This window comes from Cetorhinus maximus, chromosome 3 (genome assembly GCF_964194155.1).
Source record: "Cetorhinus maximus chromosome 3, sCetMax3.hap1.1, whole genome shotgun sequence".
Taxonomy (NCBI): Eukaryota; Metazoa; Chordata; class Chondrichthyes; order Lamniformes; family Cetorhinidae; genus Cetorhinus; species Cetorhinus maximus.
This window is the reverse complement of record NC_135881.1, coordinates 31,357,353-31,374,171: the sequence shown is the minus strand read 5'-3', so window position 1 is coordinate 31,374,171 and position 16,819 is coordinate 31,357,353. Positions and strand designations below refer to the sequence as shown.

General features: G+C 44.2%; 1 protein-coding gene across 2 annotated transcripts in view; it reads right to left on the bottom strand.

Moving 5' to 3' along the window:
• LOC144672718 (uncharacterized) overlaps window positions 1-13,450 on the bottom strand; it is a 145,878-nt gene extending 132,428 nt beyond the window's left edge. The window contains exon 1 of one of the 2 annotated variants that reach the window (XM_078534673.1): window positions 12,764-13,450. In XM_078534673.1, coding sequence (XP_078390799.1) covers window positions 12,764-13,164 — 401 coding nt within the window. In that variant the 5' untranslated portion in view covers window positions 13,165-13,450. The remainder of the gene's footprint in view (window positions 1-12,763) is intronic. The other variant, XM_078534664.1, reaches the window with a different exon arrangement.
• Window positions 13,451-16,819: the final 3,369 nt, after the last annotated feature.

Here is a 16,819-nt window from a genome sequence, read left to right as displayed (position 1 = left end):
CTGCCAACCTTTGATTCCAATTTATCTGGACCAGATTCTTTCTCACCCCATTGAAGTTGACTCTCCCCTAATTAATTATTCATACTCTGGATTGGGTCTTATCCTTCTCCATAACCAATCTAAACTTTATAATCACTGCCCCCTTAATGTTCCCCTACTGGCACTCGATTAACTTGGCCCAACTCATTCCCGAGAACCAGGTCCAGCAATGCCATCTTTCTTATTGAACTGGAAACTTAATGCAGTAGAAAATTCTCCTGAACATACTCTGGGAACTCTTGTCTCTCTCTGCCCTTTACAGCCATTATTTGAATATAGACGGGGATGGTAGTAATGTCCACCATTATAACTAGTCTATAAGTCTTGCACTTCTCTGTAATTTCCTTGCAAATTAGTTCCTCTACATAGTCCCCACTAGTGAAAAACTGCAGATTAATCAGCATCTATGGAATAACATTCACCTGATCAAACATAAAAAGTGACACCCCAATTTTTGCCAGTTTTAATAAAAGGTCAAAGGCCTGAAACATTAACTCTCTTCACAGATGCTACCTGAACGGGGTATTTCCTACATTTTCTGTTTGTACGTAGGATAACTTACCTTGGTCACATTCTTAGAGGATGTCCTTTCTGATTCTGGTTAGAGCTGTTTATGACCTCTGGGAGGGACATAAATCTAATTGAAGAGACTCAAACGGAGTTGTGGGAAAGAAGGGCTCAGATGTGGGAGGTAACAACATGAGGGGGCGTGGTGGCATAATGATAATGTACAGGACTAGTAATCCAGAGGCCCAGGCTTATACTATGGGGACACGGGTTCAAATTCCACTATGGTAGATGGCGGAATTTAAATTTGGTTAATAAGTCTGGAATTATAAAGCTAGTCTCAGGAATTGTTGTAAAAACCCCTCTGGGGTCGACATTAGGACCACTGTTTTGTCTTTGGAACTCTCCACCTGAAAAGGCAGTGGAAGCAAAGTCTTTCAATATTTTTAAGGCAGAGGTGAATAGATTCTTGGTAAGGGTTGATAGGTTATTGGGGGTAGGCGGGATGCAGGTTTGAGGTTACTATGAGATCAGCCATGATCTTATTAAATGGTGAAGCAGGCTCGAGGGGTCGAATAGCCCACTCCTGCTCCTTATTTATATGTTCATACGATTAAGGACTTAAGATGGACAGATTGGAGATGGGGCAGTGGTATGCAAGGACAAAGGTGAATGCCTGCAATTCCCCATATATTGTTGTGCCATCTTGGTTAAGGCATAAACTAACAACATGGCCCTCATGGGAGAGAAGAAAAGTTGGAGGTCAATGTTGTAAGGTGTTGGATACCGTTCAGTAGGTCTTAATGAAGCCTTTGCAGTCTTAAGTTGGTTAACTGTTTATATTTATTAATTACAAGAACTATGTACGTATATACAGTAAAGAGTTCAAGCTAGGAGCTGTCTCCATGCTTGCTTGTGCACACAGCTCTGTCCAACACCAGACTGGTCCCTAGGTGTGGGTCATGTGTTCTCTTACACCACTGTGTGGGCAGTACTGTCCTCAGTCCCATGTTAACCCTATATGTGCCAGACCCTGATACTACACCTCCAGCAAGTCTTTATTCAATGTATTTCAAGTTATTCTAGCTTACCCCATGTATTTACATCTCCCCCTTCAAGCCTCTGAGTTCATATGTTCAGGAGGTCTGGAGGACTTATAACCCTTCCATATCACATTCACATTTCTGTGGGAGGGGTGATAGGCTCTGTCATTACAGGTAAACTCTGTTGATTTGGAGGATGTCCTGGCATTTGGGTATCTTCCTCGATGTCTCTCCACTATACTGTGGGAATGAACATTCTAGGGATGAGGAGGAGGCTCCTCCTGTACACTCTCTCTCTCTCGAGGTCTTTAATCCAGATCTGGTCATCCTTTTAAGTGCCTGGTGCGATACCTTTTGTTGTAGGCAGTCACCTGCTTCTGCCTGTAGGACTGCTCTCTTGCTTGGATGTCCTGGTAATCCTTGGTTACCAACCCTGGTAGCCTTAGTTAAAAACCCTACCCATCAGGAGTTCAGATGGGGCCATGCTACATTGTAACAGGCTGGACCTGTAGGTTAGCAGTGCTGTGGAAAAGTCCTCATTCTTCTTTTAGGAGGGCTTTTATAGTGCAGACCTCTCTTTCAGCCTTCTCGTTTGACTGAGGGTATCTCGGGGAGCTGGTACGGTGGTGGATGCTGGATGTGGTGGCAAACTGCGCAAAGTACTCATTTGAAAATTATGGGCCGTTATCAAAATTTTCTTTTTTATTCATCCACGGGATGTGGGCTTTGCTGACTGGGCCAGCCCTAGTTGCCCTTGAGAAGGTGGTGGTGAGCTGCCTTCTTGAACAGCTGCAATCCATGTGGTGTAGGTACACCCACGGTGCTGTTAGGAAGGAAGTTCCAGGATTTTGATACAGCGACATTGAAGGAACGGCGATACATTTCCAAGTCAGGATGGTGAGTGGCTTGGAGGGGAACTTCCGGGTGATGGTGTTCCCATCTATCTGCTGCCCTTGTCTTTCTAGATGGTAGTGGTCGTGGGTTTGGAAGGTGCTATCAAAGGAGCCTTGGTGAATTCCTACCGTACATCTTGTAGATGGTATACACTGCTGCTACTGCGCGTCGGTGGTGGAGGGAGTGAAGGTTTGTGGATGTGGTGCCAATCAAGCGGGCTGCTTTGTCCTGGACGGTGTCAAGCCTCTTGAACGTTGTGGAAGCTGCACTCATCCAGGCAAGTGGGGAGTATTCCATCACACTCCTGACTTGTGCCTTGTAGATGGTGGACAGGCTTTGGGGAGTCAGGAGGTGAGTTACTCGTCGCACGATTCCTAGCCTCTGACCTGGTAATCCCAGGTTCCCTTCGAGAAATGATCTCGTCCGGGATGCCATGGCTTGTGAACATCTCTTTCAGTGCCTTAATTACTGCCTCTGTGGTAGTCGTATATAGTTGCTTCGCCTCAACCCATCTGGAAAAGTAATCCGCCACTATTAGGAATAATTTACTGTTGAAGACAAATTGGTCAATGCCCAGCCTCTCCCATGGTCTGGTAGGAAACTGTGTGGGGATGAGGGACTCTCTTTGGTCCTGCCTGTGCAGTGCACACACTTAACAGCTTTCTATGATGTTCTCAATCGCCCTGGAAAAGCCTGGCCACCAGACAGTAGATTGGGCCCTTGCCCTGCACTTGGTGATACCCAGGTTGCCCTGGTGGATTTTTTGAAGGGTCTCCAGCCGAAGGGAAACTGGGATTACCAGCCGCTCATTGTAGACCAGGAGGTCATCTATGGCTGTAAAGTGTTCTTCTTATTCAAGCCAAGCTATCATGGCACTACCACTTGGTCTCTGTTGTGGCCACCCTTGTTGGCAGCAGCGACAGATGCAGGCACACTCCTCATCACGCATGTGTTCCTGGCGAGTCTATTGGAGTTTACTTGTGGTTGTTGGCACATGTCTCCTTGTCAATTAGGAGTGCGATTCCAGCTCTTCGCTGATATTGACATCCTGTTTTGTCAGAAGGCCTATGTGGCCCTGGAAATTGTGTCTGCTGATGCTTGGTTTTTAGCTTGGATGTATACCGTTTTGTAGGCGAACCTCATGAGATGTAGGTGGAATCTCTGGATTCTGGAAGGCATCTTTGCTTGTTCCTTTTCATCCAATAATGAGACTAGACATTCTGGTCTATTTTGATCGAGACCTTGAGGCCAATGATATGCTCTGAAAACTTCTCGCATGCACGTGACGAAGCATCCACTGCTATGGTAGTTGGCAGGGATGGTCGTAGAATGTCAGTGTAGAACAGCATCGCCTTGATGCAAGTGAGTTCTTGCTCATGCTCTTGATGCGAATCCCAAAACTATGCCTGGTGTTTCCTAAGCAGATGCCTCAAAGGTTCTGTGACGTGCCAAATTTGGTAAAAGTTTTTCCAGCTGGTTCAACATACCCAAGAAATCGCTGGAGGTCTGAAATCAAGGATGGGTTGGGAACTCACTAATAGCTTTAGTAGTCTGTGGGTCCACCATGATACCTTTACTGTTGACGATATGGCCCAGGAACCGAAATGATGGTTTGGAGATCTCATATTTCTCAGTCAGCATCAGTCCGGCTTCCTGCAGGCACTCTAAGACTGCTGCAAGTCTCTTCTCATGTTCCTGCACCATTGTACCATGAACCAATGCATCGCCCAAGTGGTAAATGAGCCCTTTTATGTCCTGCAAAATGGCCAAAACCGTATGTCGAAATATTTCTGGCACACTACTGATTCCAAATGGCAGACGGTTAAAGCAGAATCTGCCACATTGGGTAACGAATGTGGTCAGCAGTCTGGACTCTTCATCAAGGAGAAGTTGCCAAAAACCTCTGTTAGCTCCCAGATTTGAAAATACCATGCTCTTCGAGAGTTTAGTCAGGCTTTCGTCCACTGAGGACATGGATGCATTTCTCTGGCTATGGCTTTATTGGGCTGTGCCAGGTCGACACAAATACGGATAGACCAGTTAGGTTTTGGGACTGGAACCATCCCGGAACACCAGGCAGGTCATCGTGTGACTGGGAAAGCGAATCCCATGTTTGTCATCTCACCCAGCTTGTTTCATGAGTGGGTGGGGAATCTTTCATGGCGTGAACAGGCACACGGGTTTAGCATCCTCCTTAGTTTGATCTTGTATGTATTTTTCAATCGCCCCAGCCCTGTAAAGAACTTCAGGAATTCACTTTTATACTTGGAGCCAGGCCTTTGTTGGTTGACCTCGTCAATTTTTACGTTGACGGTTAAGTTCGACACAGGCTTTGTGGCTTGGTAGCAAACAATCCCGGTTGTGGACCGTGAATAGTTTCAGATTCTTTTGTCCTTGTACCTCAATGTCACCTGCAGGGTGCCTTTCACTGAAGCTTTGTACCTTTGTGTCATGGGTGGCATCAGCCCTTGGGTCACTAGCCATGATTCTCTGTCTAATAGGCCCGTAACACTGGCTCCCGTGTTCAATTTCAAGTTTGCGGGATGGCCATTAGCCGAACTTTTCGAACTCCAATATGAAAATCCAGAACTTTTGGCCTCACTCAAGGAGCATGGCTGTGTGTCTTCTTGGTGTGCAGTCTCAACTTCTTGAATCATCTTTGGGTCTTCCACGCATTTAGATGTTTTGGCGTTGCACAGTTTGCCAAAGTGTCCAATTCTTTTACATTGAAAGCACTGGCCTGGAATTGCAGGACATTAATCTCGCCTGTTGGGGGCACTTTGCTCCACAGCGCTGGCATGGTCGCTTTACTAGTCGGCTAGGGTGTTGCTTCCCTTGACCTAGAATGTCCCTGTTTCTGTGCTGTTTAACTAACTGGACTGTACCACGGTTTACTTTCTGCTCTTACAATGGACCTGTGCTGCACATGGAGTACAGACTGCTTAACAACTTGGATAACTTTCTCGAGGGTTAGATTCGCCTTTGCTTGCATGTCTGAGTGTGTGTCTTCTGCTGCTCCTACAACTACTCCATCCCTGATAAATTCAGATTTTAGGTCTCGTATTCGCAGCCTTCAGCCATCCTACACAGATCATTAATGAATGAGTCAACAGGTTCTCCTAGATGCTGGACAAGTTTATTAATTTTAGACCTTTCAAGGATTTTGTTACTTCTGGGTTAAATTAAACAAAGAATGATTTTAGTACCTCTTGCAATTTAGCAGATAATTTGTTGATTCTTTGTCTAGCAATAATGTCATCCGCTATCAGACCTACTGAGTAAAGAGAGTGTGTTAACTTGCTTAGCTGCTGTCTTTTTATCGAGGCCTAAAACAACCATGTATCTAAGGAATCTTTTTCTCAAAATCCTCAATTATGTGATTGATCTGGGCCTTGGATAAGTCCAAGCTGATCTGGTAAATTGGATTTTTAATCCATGGTTAATTCAGCCTTAAGAAGTTGCTGATATTCAAGGTGACACCGCTGTTCATTTGAAGACAAAGGGTTCACCCAGACCTGCCAGCCCTGCTGGGATCCTGCTGTAATGGTGCTCACACTCAGCCCTGAAAAAAATTTAAACAATAGCTGTTTGGATTGACTAGCTACAGGCTTTTCAGTTTCAGCGCTATGTTTTAGGGTTGCAAAACCATCAAATCTTGGCCTTTGGTGGCCTTTAAAGCTGATTCTTTAGTCGTGATTCTTCCAAATTAATTAATTAGTCAATCAATTAATTAATTTCCCTTTACGAGTGAGTTTGGGTGTTCAAGCGCCAGCTTGAGAATTTGGGGTTTCTGGTGGAGTTTATAAACAGCAATTTCTGACCATTGAACTATTTAAAGTTTCTCAGGGCTTGCTTTTTTGGAATTTGAAAGTTTTAGCTCACCCTTGCTAGGTCTGCCGACCCTGCACTCTGGGAACTGAAGTTGGAGCCCCTAGAAATCCCACAGAGTCTTTTGCTGCAGTGAGGAACCGCAAACTTCTACCTTCAGCTTTCAAGCCTTTCTTTAGAGCTTTTCCCTGGCATTTTTCCTCTGCACATCTGCTTCTCGAACTTTTCTTCAAGTCGGAATGCTTTCATCTTTCAGGATTTTAGTTTCGCTCTGCATTTTTTGAGAGGTTTTGGGTCGGAATGCTTTCATCTTTCAGGATTTTAGTTTCTCTCTGCATTTTTTGAGAGGTTTTGGGTTTTCCCATTCACTGCCACTAGGTTGTAGGGTGTTGGATACCATTCAGTGGGTCTTAATGAAGTCTTAAATAGGTTAACTGTATGTATTTATTAACTACAAGAATTATGTACACATCTCCAGTAAAGGGTTCAAACTAGAAACTGTCTCCATGCTTGCTTGTGCACACGGTTCTGTCCAACACTTGATTGACTCCTAGGTGCAGGTCATGTGTTCGTTTACATCACTATACAGGCAGTACTGTACTCAGTCCCACATTAACCCTATATGTGCCAGACCCTAATACCACAGTCAAGTCAATCTAGACCTCTGTAGTGGAGCAAGAAAAAGTAAACATTTATAAGCAAATTGTGCACATTTAAGTCCCACACACCATAAATGAAGTAAGTAATTCATCTATAGGTCAGGTGAGAAATAGAGTTAACGTTTCAGGTCAATTACTTTTTATCAGAACAGGATGCTCTGATGAAAGATCATCAGCCTGAAATATTACCTCCGTTTCTCTCCACAGATGCTGCCTGATCTGCTTTGTATTTACAGCATTTTTAGCTTTAATTCAGATTTCCAGCATCTGCAGATTTTTGGTTTTGTATAAGTAATTCATCTATTTTTGATACGGTTGTTTGAGGGAGGATTGTTTACTAGGATACATGGTGAATTCCCTATTATTCTTCAATTCATGCTTTGGGATCTAAATATCTACTGCATATAAAAGCCCAGGAGTAGGTCATCTTTGCACTCTTATTGCAAGCAATATGCATTCTGAAAGGGATCTAAAGTCGAGGAAAGTAATGTTGAAAAATAAACTGTGAATTATCATGAGTGAGTTATTGTTTTTCTTCCCATATTGGGATGATCAATATCTCACCTACACCAATAAAGATTCACAAAGTACTGAATCATTAAATATAAAGCAAAGTTAGGGTTCAATATTATTCCAGGAAAATCCCCACATCAGGTGACAGCTTTGCTGTGACTGAAAACAGTAAAACCGTCAGTAAGAATTTAAGATTGATGTTTCAGAGTTTTTATAATACATTTTCATGATACAAATGATGCAAAAGAAACAAACTTATCCTTATTATCCTTGATCAGAATTCAGCTCCAAAAGGAAACCAGTATTTGACCAATGGGTGTGCGTTTTGTGCAGCTATGAAATAATAGACGTGATAAATAAAAGAGAATAAGACCATAAGAAGTAGGAGCAGAAGTAGGCAATTCGGCCCATCGAGACTGCTCCACCATTCAATGAGATCACGGCTGATCTGATAACTCTCAACTCCACTTTCTTGCCTTTTCCCCATAGCCCTTGATTCCCTTACTGATTAAAAATCTGTCTATCTCAGCCTTGAACGTACTTAACGGCCCAGCCTCGACAGCCCTCTGATAAAGAATTCCACAGATTGACTACCCTCTGAGAGAAGAAATTCCTCCTCATTTCTGTTTTAAATTGGCGCCCGCTTACTCTGAGATTATGCACTCTGGTAAGGAAAAGATGGGAAGACTTTTCTTCAAACTACTCCTCTTCATTTGAGAAAACTGGAAATCTCAAATACTTCTGAGATTGTAGTAAAGAAGAAAAAAATCAATTCAAACACGTATAAAGCCCTGGTTTGGCCTCAACTGGAGTATTGTGTCCAATTCTGAGCACCATACTTTAGGAAGAATGTGAAGGCATTACTGGGGTGCAGAAAAGGCGCACAAGAATAGTTTCAGGGATGAGGAGTTTCAGACACATGGACTAATTGGAGAAGCTGGGGCTGTTCCCCTTGGAAAAGAGAAAATTAAGGGGAGATTTGATAGGGGTTTTCAAAATTATGAGGGGTCTGGACGGACAATAGCAAGAAACTGTTCCTCTGGGCAGAACGATCGAGAGAGAGCCAAAAGGCATTGTTTTATAGGCCCAGCATCAACACTGCACACACTGACAATGCCCGCAAAGATTTCTGCCACCAAACCCTTTTATGATTTTTCACCTTGGGCTTCCGATCCCAGCTGAAGCGTCAAAGGGTCAGCACAGACATCCACAGGGAAGACCATCAAGTGCAAGAAAAGACGAATGAAGACAACATTTTCACAACAGTAGCAGCCATATTCAGGTATGTACTTTAAGGGCTTTCAGTGAGTAAGTGGGTGGTCAAGTGGTAGCCGGGTCGGATTGGTGGGGGGTGGGGGGGCCGGTAGGTGTGGTGCTCAGTTCAATTTCGCTGGCTAATCACAGAGTTAAACCAGCTTTTAACCAGCGTAACATTTCCAGGTATGCAGACAAGTCCCACACACAGGCCCAACTCTCTGACACTGAACTCAGTGTTGGAGACTTTAGCGGAGGGTATCAGGCAACAGAAATCAGCCCATCTGATGTTTAAACTTCCCAGGCAATTTCCGTGCATCGTCAGGATTTCTGTAGGGTCCTGACACCCATCTCTCAGCTTGCATCAAATCTCCAACAATCCAATACTGGAAGATTTGGGTCAAGGTGATTAGCAAAGGAAGCAACAGCGACATGAGAAGCTGAAAAATTCTCTACCAGTCATTAACTATACATTCAGAAAAAGGTTACTTTTATAACTCCTTTCTCTTGTAAAATGCTTGACAGTTTTACTTAAGCAGATCTGTTATGAAATTTATCTTGTGTCTTTTACTCCCTGCCTTTCTGCCCATAAGAACATAAGAAATAGGACCAGGAGTAGATCACATGGTCCATGGAGCCTGATCAGCCCGCCATTCAATACGATTATGGTTGATCTTGGGCTTCAACTCTATTTTCCTGCTCGCTCCCCATATCCTGCAATTCCCTAAGACACCAAAAATCTGTCTGTCCCAGCCTTAAATATATTGAACTATGGAGCATCTACAAATCTTTGGGGTAGAGAATTCCAAAGATTCACAACTGCCCAGGTCTAACAATGAACAATGGCCATAGCCAAGTAATAAGCGTGTGACATAGATCTAAATTATAAGTTGGCAGATAGAATCAAAACGATTGTTCAGGATCATCTTTTAGCTTGCCCAGTTTAACTTCTTAAAATACAATCTCAGAACGTATACTTAAGCAATTTGGTCCAAACTGATGCTTGTAGCAGAATGAATGATTAGTTGGCCTGAGATTTGTCTGGTGGATTCATCTCATCTGGAAGCAAGTGGTTTGAAACTGGCAACAAGGCATCCTTGCATCTTGATGCACAATGTATGTACAGGGAGAAAGATGTTTGAACAAGCTATGGAAATGAGTAAGGGGATTGTTTGAAAATAAGGGACCGAACAACAGTAAACTATATAAAATATGAACTAAACTCAATGTCTTCTTCACTATCAACTACAAGGCTGGTTTTAGTGTCATCTGCAAATTTCCCGATCATGCCTCCCACATTTAACTCCAAATTATTAATATATACAACAGACAGTAAGGGCCCCAACACTGAGCGCTGTGGAATGCCACCGGAAATCGTTTTCCATTCGCAAAAACATCCATCAACCATTAACCTTTGTTTCCTGTCGCTGAGCCCAATTTGGGTCCATCTCACTACCTTCCCCTGTATCCCATAGGATCTCGCTTTTCTGGCCAGCCTGCCACGTGGGATTTTGTCAAATGCCTTACTAAAATCCATGTAGACAACATCCACTACACTACCCTAATCAATCCTCCTTGTTACTAACTTAATCGAATTTTTTGAGGAAGTAAGACACGATCTTCCCCTAACAAAACCTTGTTGATTATCTCTGATCAATCCGTGCCTACGTGACAGTTTGCCCTATCTCTCAGAATTGTTTCCAATAATTTGCCCACCACCAAAGTCAGACTGACCGGCCTATAATTTTCTGGCCTATCCCTCGCACCCTTTATAAATAATGGCACACATTCGCAGACATCCACACCTTTGGTACCTCGCCTGTATCCAGTGAGGATTGGAAAATGATCTTCAGAGCATCCACTATTTCCTCCCTGGCTTCTTTTAACAGCCTGCAATACAATCCATCTGGCCCTGGTTATTTATCCATCTTCAAGGATGTCAGTCCCTCCAGTACTTCCTCTCTCATTATGCTTATTGTATATAATATTTCACACTGCTCTTCTTTAACAAGAATGTCTGCATCATCATTCTCCTTAGTGAAGGAAGACACAGAGTAATCATCAAGGGCCCTGTCCACATTTTCAACATCAACGCATAAGTTACCACATACTTCTCTGATAGGCCCTACCCTTTCCTTAGTTATTCTCTTGCTGTTAATATGCTAGTAAAATATCTTTGGGTTTTCTTTGATTTTACCTGCCAACATTTTTTCATATCTTCTCTTTGCTTTCCTAATTTCCTTTTTTACTTAACCCTTTATTCCTCTAGACTTTCTACAGTATTAAGCTTTTTGTGACTGTCATAAGCTTTCTTTTTCTGCTTCATCTTACCCTGTATTCTTCTGGAAATCAGGGGGCTCTAGATTTGGCAGCACCATCCTTTTTCTTTGTGGGAACGTGTCTACACTGTGCCTGTAGAATCTCGCTTTTGAATGTCTCCCACTAATTTGACACTATTTTCCCTTCTAGTAGCTGTATCCAGCCCACTTTCGCCAAATGAGGCCTTATGAGTTGAGCTCAGAATTAAAAAAGAGGCAGCCACACTGCCAGTTCACCTCTCAGCTTTGTAAAATTTATCTTTCCCCAATTTAGAACTTTTACTCCTGTTCTATCTTTGTGCTTTGCCATTATGATGCTAAATGTAGCTAAATCTATTATGGTCACTATCTCCTAAATGACACCCCACTGCTACTTCATCCACTTGTGCCCCTCTCATTGGGCTAGTTATGTACTGACTAAAAAAGTTCTCTCGAAAGCAGCTCAAGAATTTTGTGTCCTCTGTGCCCTTCACACTGTTCATTTAGTATATCAATTCCTTCTCACAGCTGTAATTGATTCTTTCACCAATAATGCTACACCCCCAATTTTTTTTACTCCCCGATCTATCCCGCCTGAAAACTCTATATCCAGGTGATAAGGCACCACAGTTCCATAAAAGTTAACTTAATGGAAGTATTCATGCTGGATTCACACCTCAGGGCTTTAGAACACTCCATAATTTCCAGAGTTAAATGGCTACTTTTGTGGACTACACAAAACTACTTCTAATCAACATAAAACTGGCTACATAAATGATAATATGATTTAAGGTTGTTTTCCAATTCACCATATTTGGGCACAGAAATTATGTTACATCATAGGATGAAACAGAGTCAATGAGAATGAAGTAAACTGGATGGGTTGCATGATCTTTTCCTACAATGCACACAAAATGTGCATTATAGAAGTAGCTGTTAGAACACATCTAAACAGCCAGATTTTTTTTAAATCATGCTAAAAGAAACAACTTGTCAACCCTAGTTTAGGAACATAGGGACAGGAGTAGGCCATTCAGCCCATCGAGCCTACCACATCATTCAATTAGATCATGGTCATCTACCATGATCATCTACCTCAATGCCACTTTCCCACGCTATCTCCATATCCCTTGATGTCATTAGTTACCAGAAATCTATCCATTTCTGTCTTGAACATGCTCAATGATTGGGCTTCCACAGCCCTCTGGGGTAGAAAATTCCAAAGATTCACCACCCTTTGAGTGAAGAAATCCTTCTCAAATCTGTCTTAAATGGCCTACCTCTTATTCTGAACCTATGTCCCCCTGGTTCTCACCAGCCAGGGGAAGCATCCTTCCTACCCTGTCATCCTACCCTGTAACACACTGTAAGAATTTTGTAAGTTTCAATGAGATCACCTCTCATTCTTGGAAACTCTAGAGAATACAGGCCCAATTCCCTCAATCTCTCAAGACAATCCCGCTATCCCAGGGATTAGTCTGGTGAACCTCGATTGCACTGCCTCCATGGCAAGTATATCATTCCTTAGATAAAGGGGTGAAAACTGTATACAATACTTGGTGCCATCTCACCAAGGTTCGGTACAATTGCAGCAAGGTATCTTTACTTCTGTACTCAAATCTCCTTGCGATACCATTTGCCTTTTTTTATTGATGTTTCACCTGCATGCTAACTTTTAATGGCTCATGAGCAACACGTTTACGAAAAGTAAGTGGATATTAAAACCTACAATACAGTGAATGGTGTCAGGACATTGCCAGACATGGTGCCTCTGATCCCATGGGGTACTTCAGTGAGGAGGTCCATGCTCTCCCCCGCCGTGGTGTTGAGGTCTTTGGAGTGCGGCGATTTGCTGCTGCTGCTGCTGCTGGCTTCGGTCGTGCCCGGCTCCCCCAGGTCGGTGGCCGAGTCGTGGTTGTGCGAGCCCACCGGCATGGGCGGGTGGCAGGACAGGATGTTGATGTAGCAGCGGCACCGCTCCGGGCATGTGGCGTGCGGCCCCTCGAGCGTCGGCTGCATGTCGCTCGAGCCGTTGTGGTGCAGCACCACCATCGTCTTCCTGGCTGCCGAGCAGCGCCAAAGCAACAGGCACGAAGCCAGGGTCAAAACGCCAGAGCTGCTCGGTATCATCCTTCAGTCTCTTCTCATCGCTTTGCTCCCGGTTGCCGGGTGACGGGCCCAGCCCCTATGTGAGGGGGGAGGGGGGGAGGGGCAAGCTGCTGCCTCTCTCTCTTTTTATTATTAATAATATCCTTACGTTCCTCCACCTCCCCCCCACCCACCACCGCCACCAGCAGACCGCAAAAGGGTAGATTTTATATTGAGATATATTTCATAGTAAAGTGATTCTGGCCTGGAAACCAGCCGTTGCCATGGTGAATGAGAGTCGCTCGCTCCTTCCACCTCCTGCGCCTGCGCGCCTCCTTTGTTGGGGCGGCCCGTCGCTTGGATACGAGCTCTACGTCATCACAACAATGAGATTGGCCCCGCCCACCTCCAAACCAATGAGAATGGCGTCCCAGCGGCACGAGAAGCTGGCTACTCGCCCCCTCCTCTCCCTGCTAGCTCACTCCAAAAAAACTCAACCATGCCTTTTTCCTCTCTCGCCCATACCCCTCCCCCAGAGACCCTGCATTTTATTTTCCATTCAGCTAATTATTCAATTCCTTTTTCAAAGCCGCCGGTGAATTCGCCTCCACCACACAGTGCATTCAAAAAGAAATATTTTCTTCATGTCGCCTTTAGCTCTCTTACTAATCACCTCAAATCTATATTCCAGATATGTCTCAATTCAGGACAGGGGGTCGTTGTCAGAATCAGAATGTATGGGTCAGGGGGTTGGGCTGGAGTTTAACTGATACCTTAATCTCTGTCCATTTACCGACTTAATTTTAAATCTATATCGATAATTTGTCTTTCCCCTGATTGCATGCAACGCAATATCATTTAATTGATTTAAAATGCTCAACTTTATGCATCCATCCCCCTCCCACCCACCCCCCCGCCCGGTTAGAGGTGTCAGTTAAACTCCAGCCCAACCCCCTACCATAATTGCAGCCAGACTCAGTTTTAAATGTGTACAAGCCAAGGCAGTCAGTGCCAGGGACCTATTCAACGCTTAGGGATATCACAGATGCCATTGATCCCATCTCCCCACAGTAGATACGCTTCCAGTAGGAATCAATGGGATAGAGAATATTAGTCGGGAATCTGGATGATTTTTATTCCAATCACTGACCCATACATTCTAATTCTGACAGTACCCACTGTTCTGATTTGGGATTATAGCTACCTCAGCAGAGGATAGAGAATGAACTTGGATGTTGCCGGCCTATAGAATAGCCCCTTAAATATCAATACTCTTGTTTTAAATATACTTTATTCATAAAATATCTGGAAGAACATTACAAAACATTTCAAAATCGTCATCACAAAAAGTGCAATCAGATTCAACTTTTACACATGGATCACGAGGTGCTTCAATACAATCAATGAATATTACAATAATTTCAATATGGTCATTACAGACAATCAGGCAGTGCAGTGGTATTGGAGTTATCAACATACATCATGTTGCACTCTGAGGTGCTTCAATAGAATTAGTATTCAATGCATACATTTATTGTGAGCTGTACAGCCCGAGGGGTCTATACCTTTCCCAGCCCCTTGGTGCACTATGGCAGAAAGGTTTTAGACAGTGACCTTTCCCCATTGTGCCTTTGCGGCGGCTGCCCCAAGCTTTACTGCATCCCTCAGCACGTAGTCCTGGACCTTGGAATGTGCCAGTCTGCAACACTCGGTCGTGAACAACTCTTTGCACTGGAAGACCAACAAGTTTCAGGCAGACCAAAGAGCATCTTTCACCAAGTTGATGATCCTCCAGCTGCAGTTGATGTTTGTCTTGGTGTGTATCCTTGGGAACAGCTCGTAGAGCACAGAGTCCTGTGTCACAGAGCTGCTCGGGATAAACCTTGACAGAAACCACTGTACCTCTCTCCAGACCTTCTTTGCAAAGGCACAATCCACAAGGAGGTGAACAACGGTCTCTTCCCCACCACAGCTACCTCGAGGGCAATGTGCAGAGGGGGTGAGATTCCTGGCATGTTGGAAGGATCTGACGGGGAGGGCCTTTCTCACCACTAGCCAAGCTACATCTTGGTGCTTGTTGGAAAGTTCTGGCGATGAGGCATTCTGCCAAATGACTTTGACAGTCTGCTCAGGGAACCATCCCACAGGATCCACCCTCCCCTTTTCCCACAGGGCCTCTAAGACGTTACGTGCTGACCACTGCCTGATGGACTTGTGGTCAAAGGTGTTGCTCTGCATAAATTTTTCCACGAGAGACAGGTGGTACGGCACGGTCCAACTGCTTGGAGCATTCCGCGGCAGCATGGCCAGACCCATCCTTCGCAACACCGGGGACAGGTAGAACCTCAGCACGTATTGATACTTGGGCCAGAATTTTTCCGTCAGCGAGTTGGGGGCGGGGCCCGCTCGCCAACACGAAAATGACACGGGATGATGTCGGGAGGAACCCCCGATGTCATCCCGCACCATTTAAATATTCAGGAAGGCGGGCGGACAGCGAAATCAGCTGTCCGCCCGCCAACCTGTCAATGGCCAATTGAGGCCATTGACAGGATAATTAAGCCAATTAAAGGCCCTGCCCATCCAATCTTAAGGTTGACGGGCAGGCCAGGAGCCCCAGCGGGCTTCTGAAAAAACATGAAACCTCATCCACATGTATGTTTTAAAAAACTTTAATAAACTTTATGTGATATTTATTAACATGCCCTATCTCATATAACATTGTCATATGAGGGAGACATGTTAATAATTTTTTTATTTTTCTATTTTTTAAGTTTATAACACTTTCAGTGCTCTCCCTGAGATAGCACTTAGTCTCAGGGCGATGTGCACTCTTTCGCGCGCATGTGCGAAAGAGCGCACTTTGACAGTTGGGGAATCCCTCACCCCCTGCACAGGAAGCGCATAGCACTTCCCGTCGGGTGGCCCACTGGGCGGGCCTTAATTGGTCCACCCACTCAAAATGGTGGCGGGGCCCATTTCAGCGGCAGCGATCAGCTGACTGCCCACCGCCGAGCCAGTGGGGGCCACCCACCCATCAAGGGCAAAATTCTGCACTTGGTGTTTGCATACCGAGGGTCTACGCACAGCTTGATGCAACCGCACACAAAGGTGGCCATCAGGATAAGGGTGATCTTGGGCACATTTTTCCACCCCTATCTAGAGGCTTGTACATTGCGTCCCTGCAGACACGATCCATTCTCGACCTCCAGATAAAGCGAAAGATGGCTCGCATTGATATCAATACTCATTTTCCTCCCATACAACTGGTTCCTGTTTCATTTGCAATATTGCACCATAAATGAAAGCCGTATGGGTAGGCACGCATCACACTTAAGTAAACGGAATGATAGTTGGAATGGAACACAGTTACATATTCATTTTAATTCAGGAGCAAAATATTTAAAAATGAGAAACTCAATATTGTAATGATTGAGCATTTCAAGAAACTTATTAAAACAGAAGGTTGAGGGTAACAATTCGGCTTTAATTTTATTGAAGGATTCAGGTGCACAAGTAGGTAAGTCTGACCTGAAAATGAAAGGAAATGCTCACAAATACATCTGGTATCTGACATTTTAAAGAATCAAAAATGAAGTTTTAAAATCTTAAAAAAAGCTGTGCCACATGTCAGGATGAATGCATCCATTCCTGTTTCTGTGCACATTGTTAGATATTTATGGTGCTCCAAATCGAA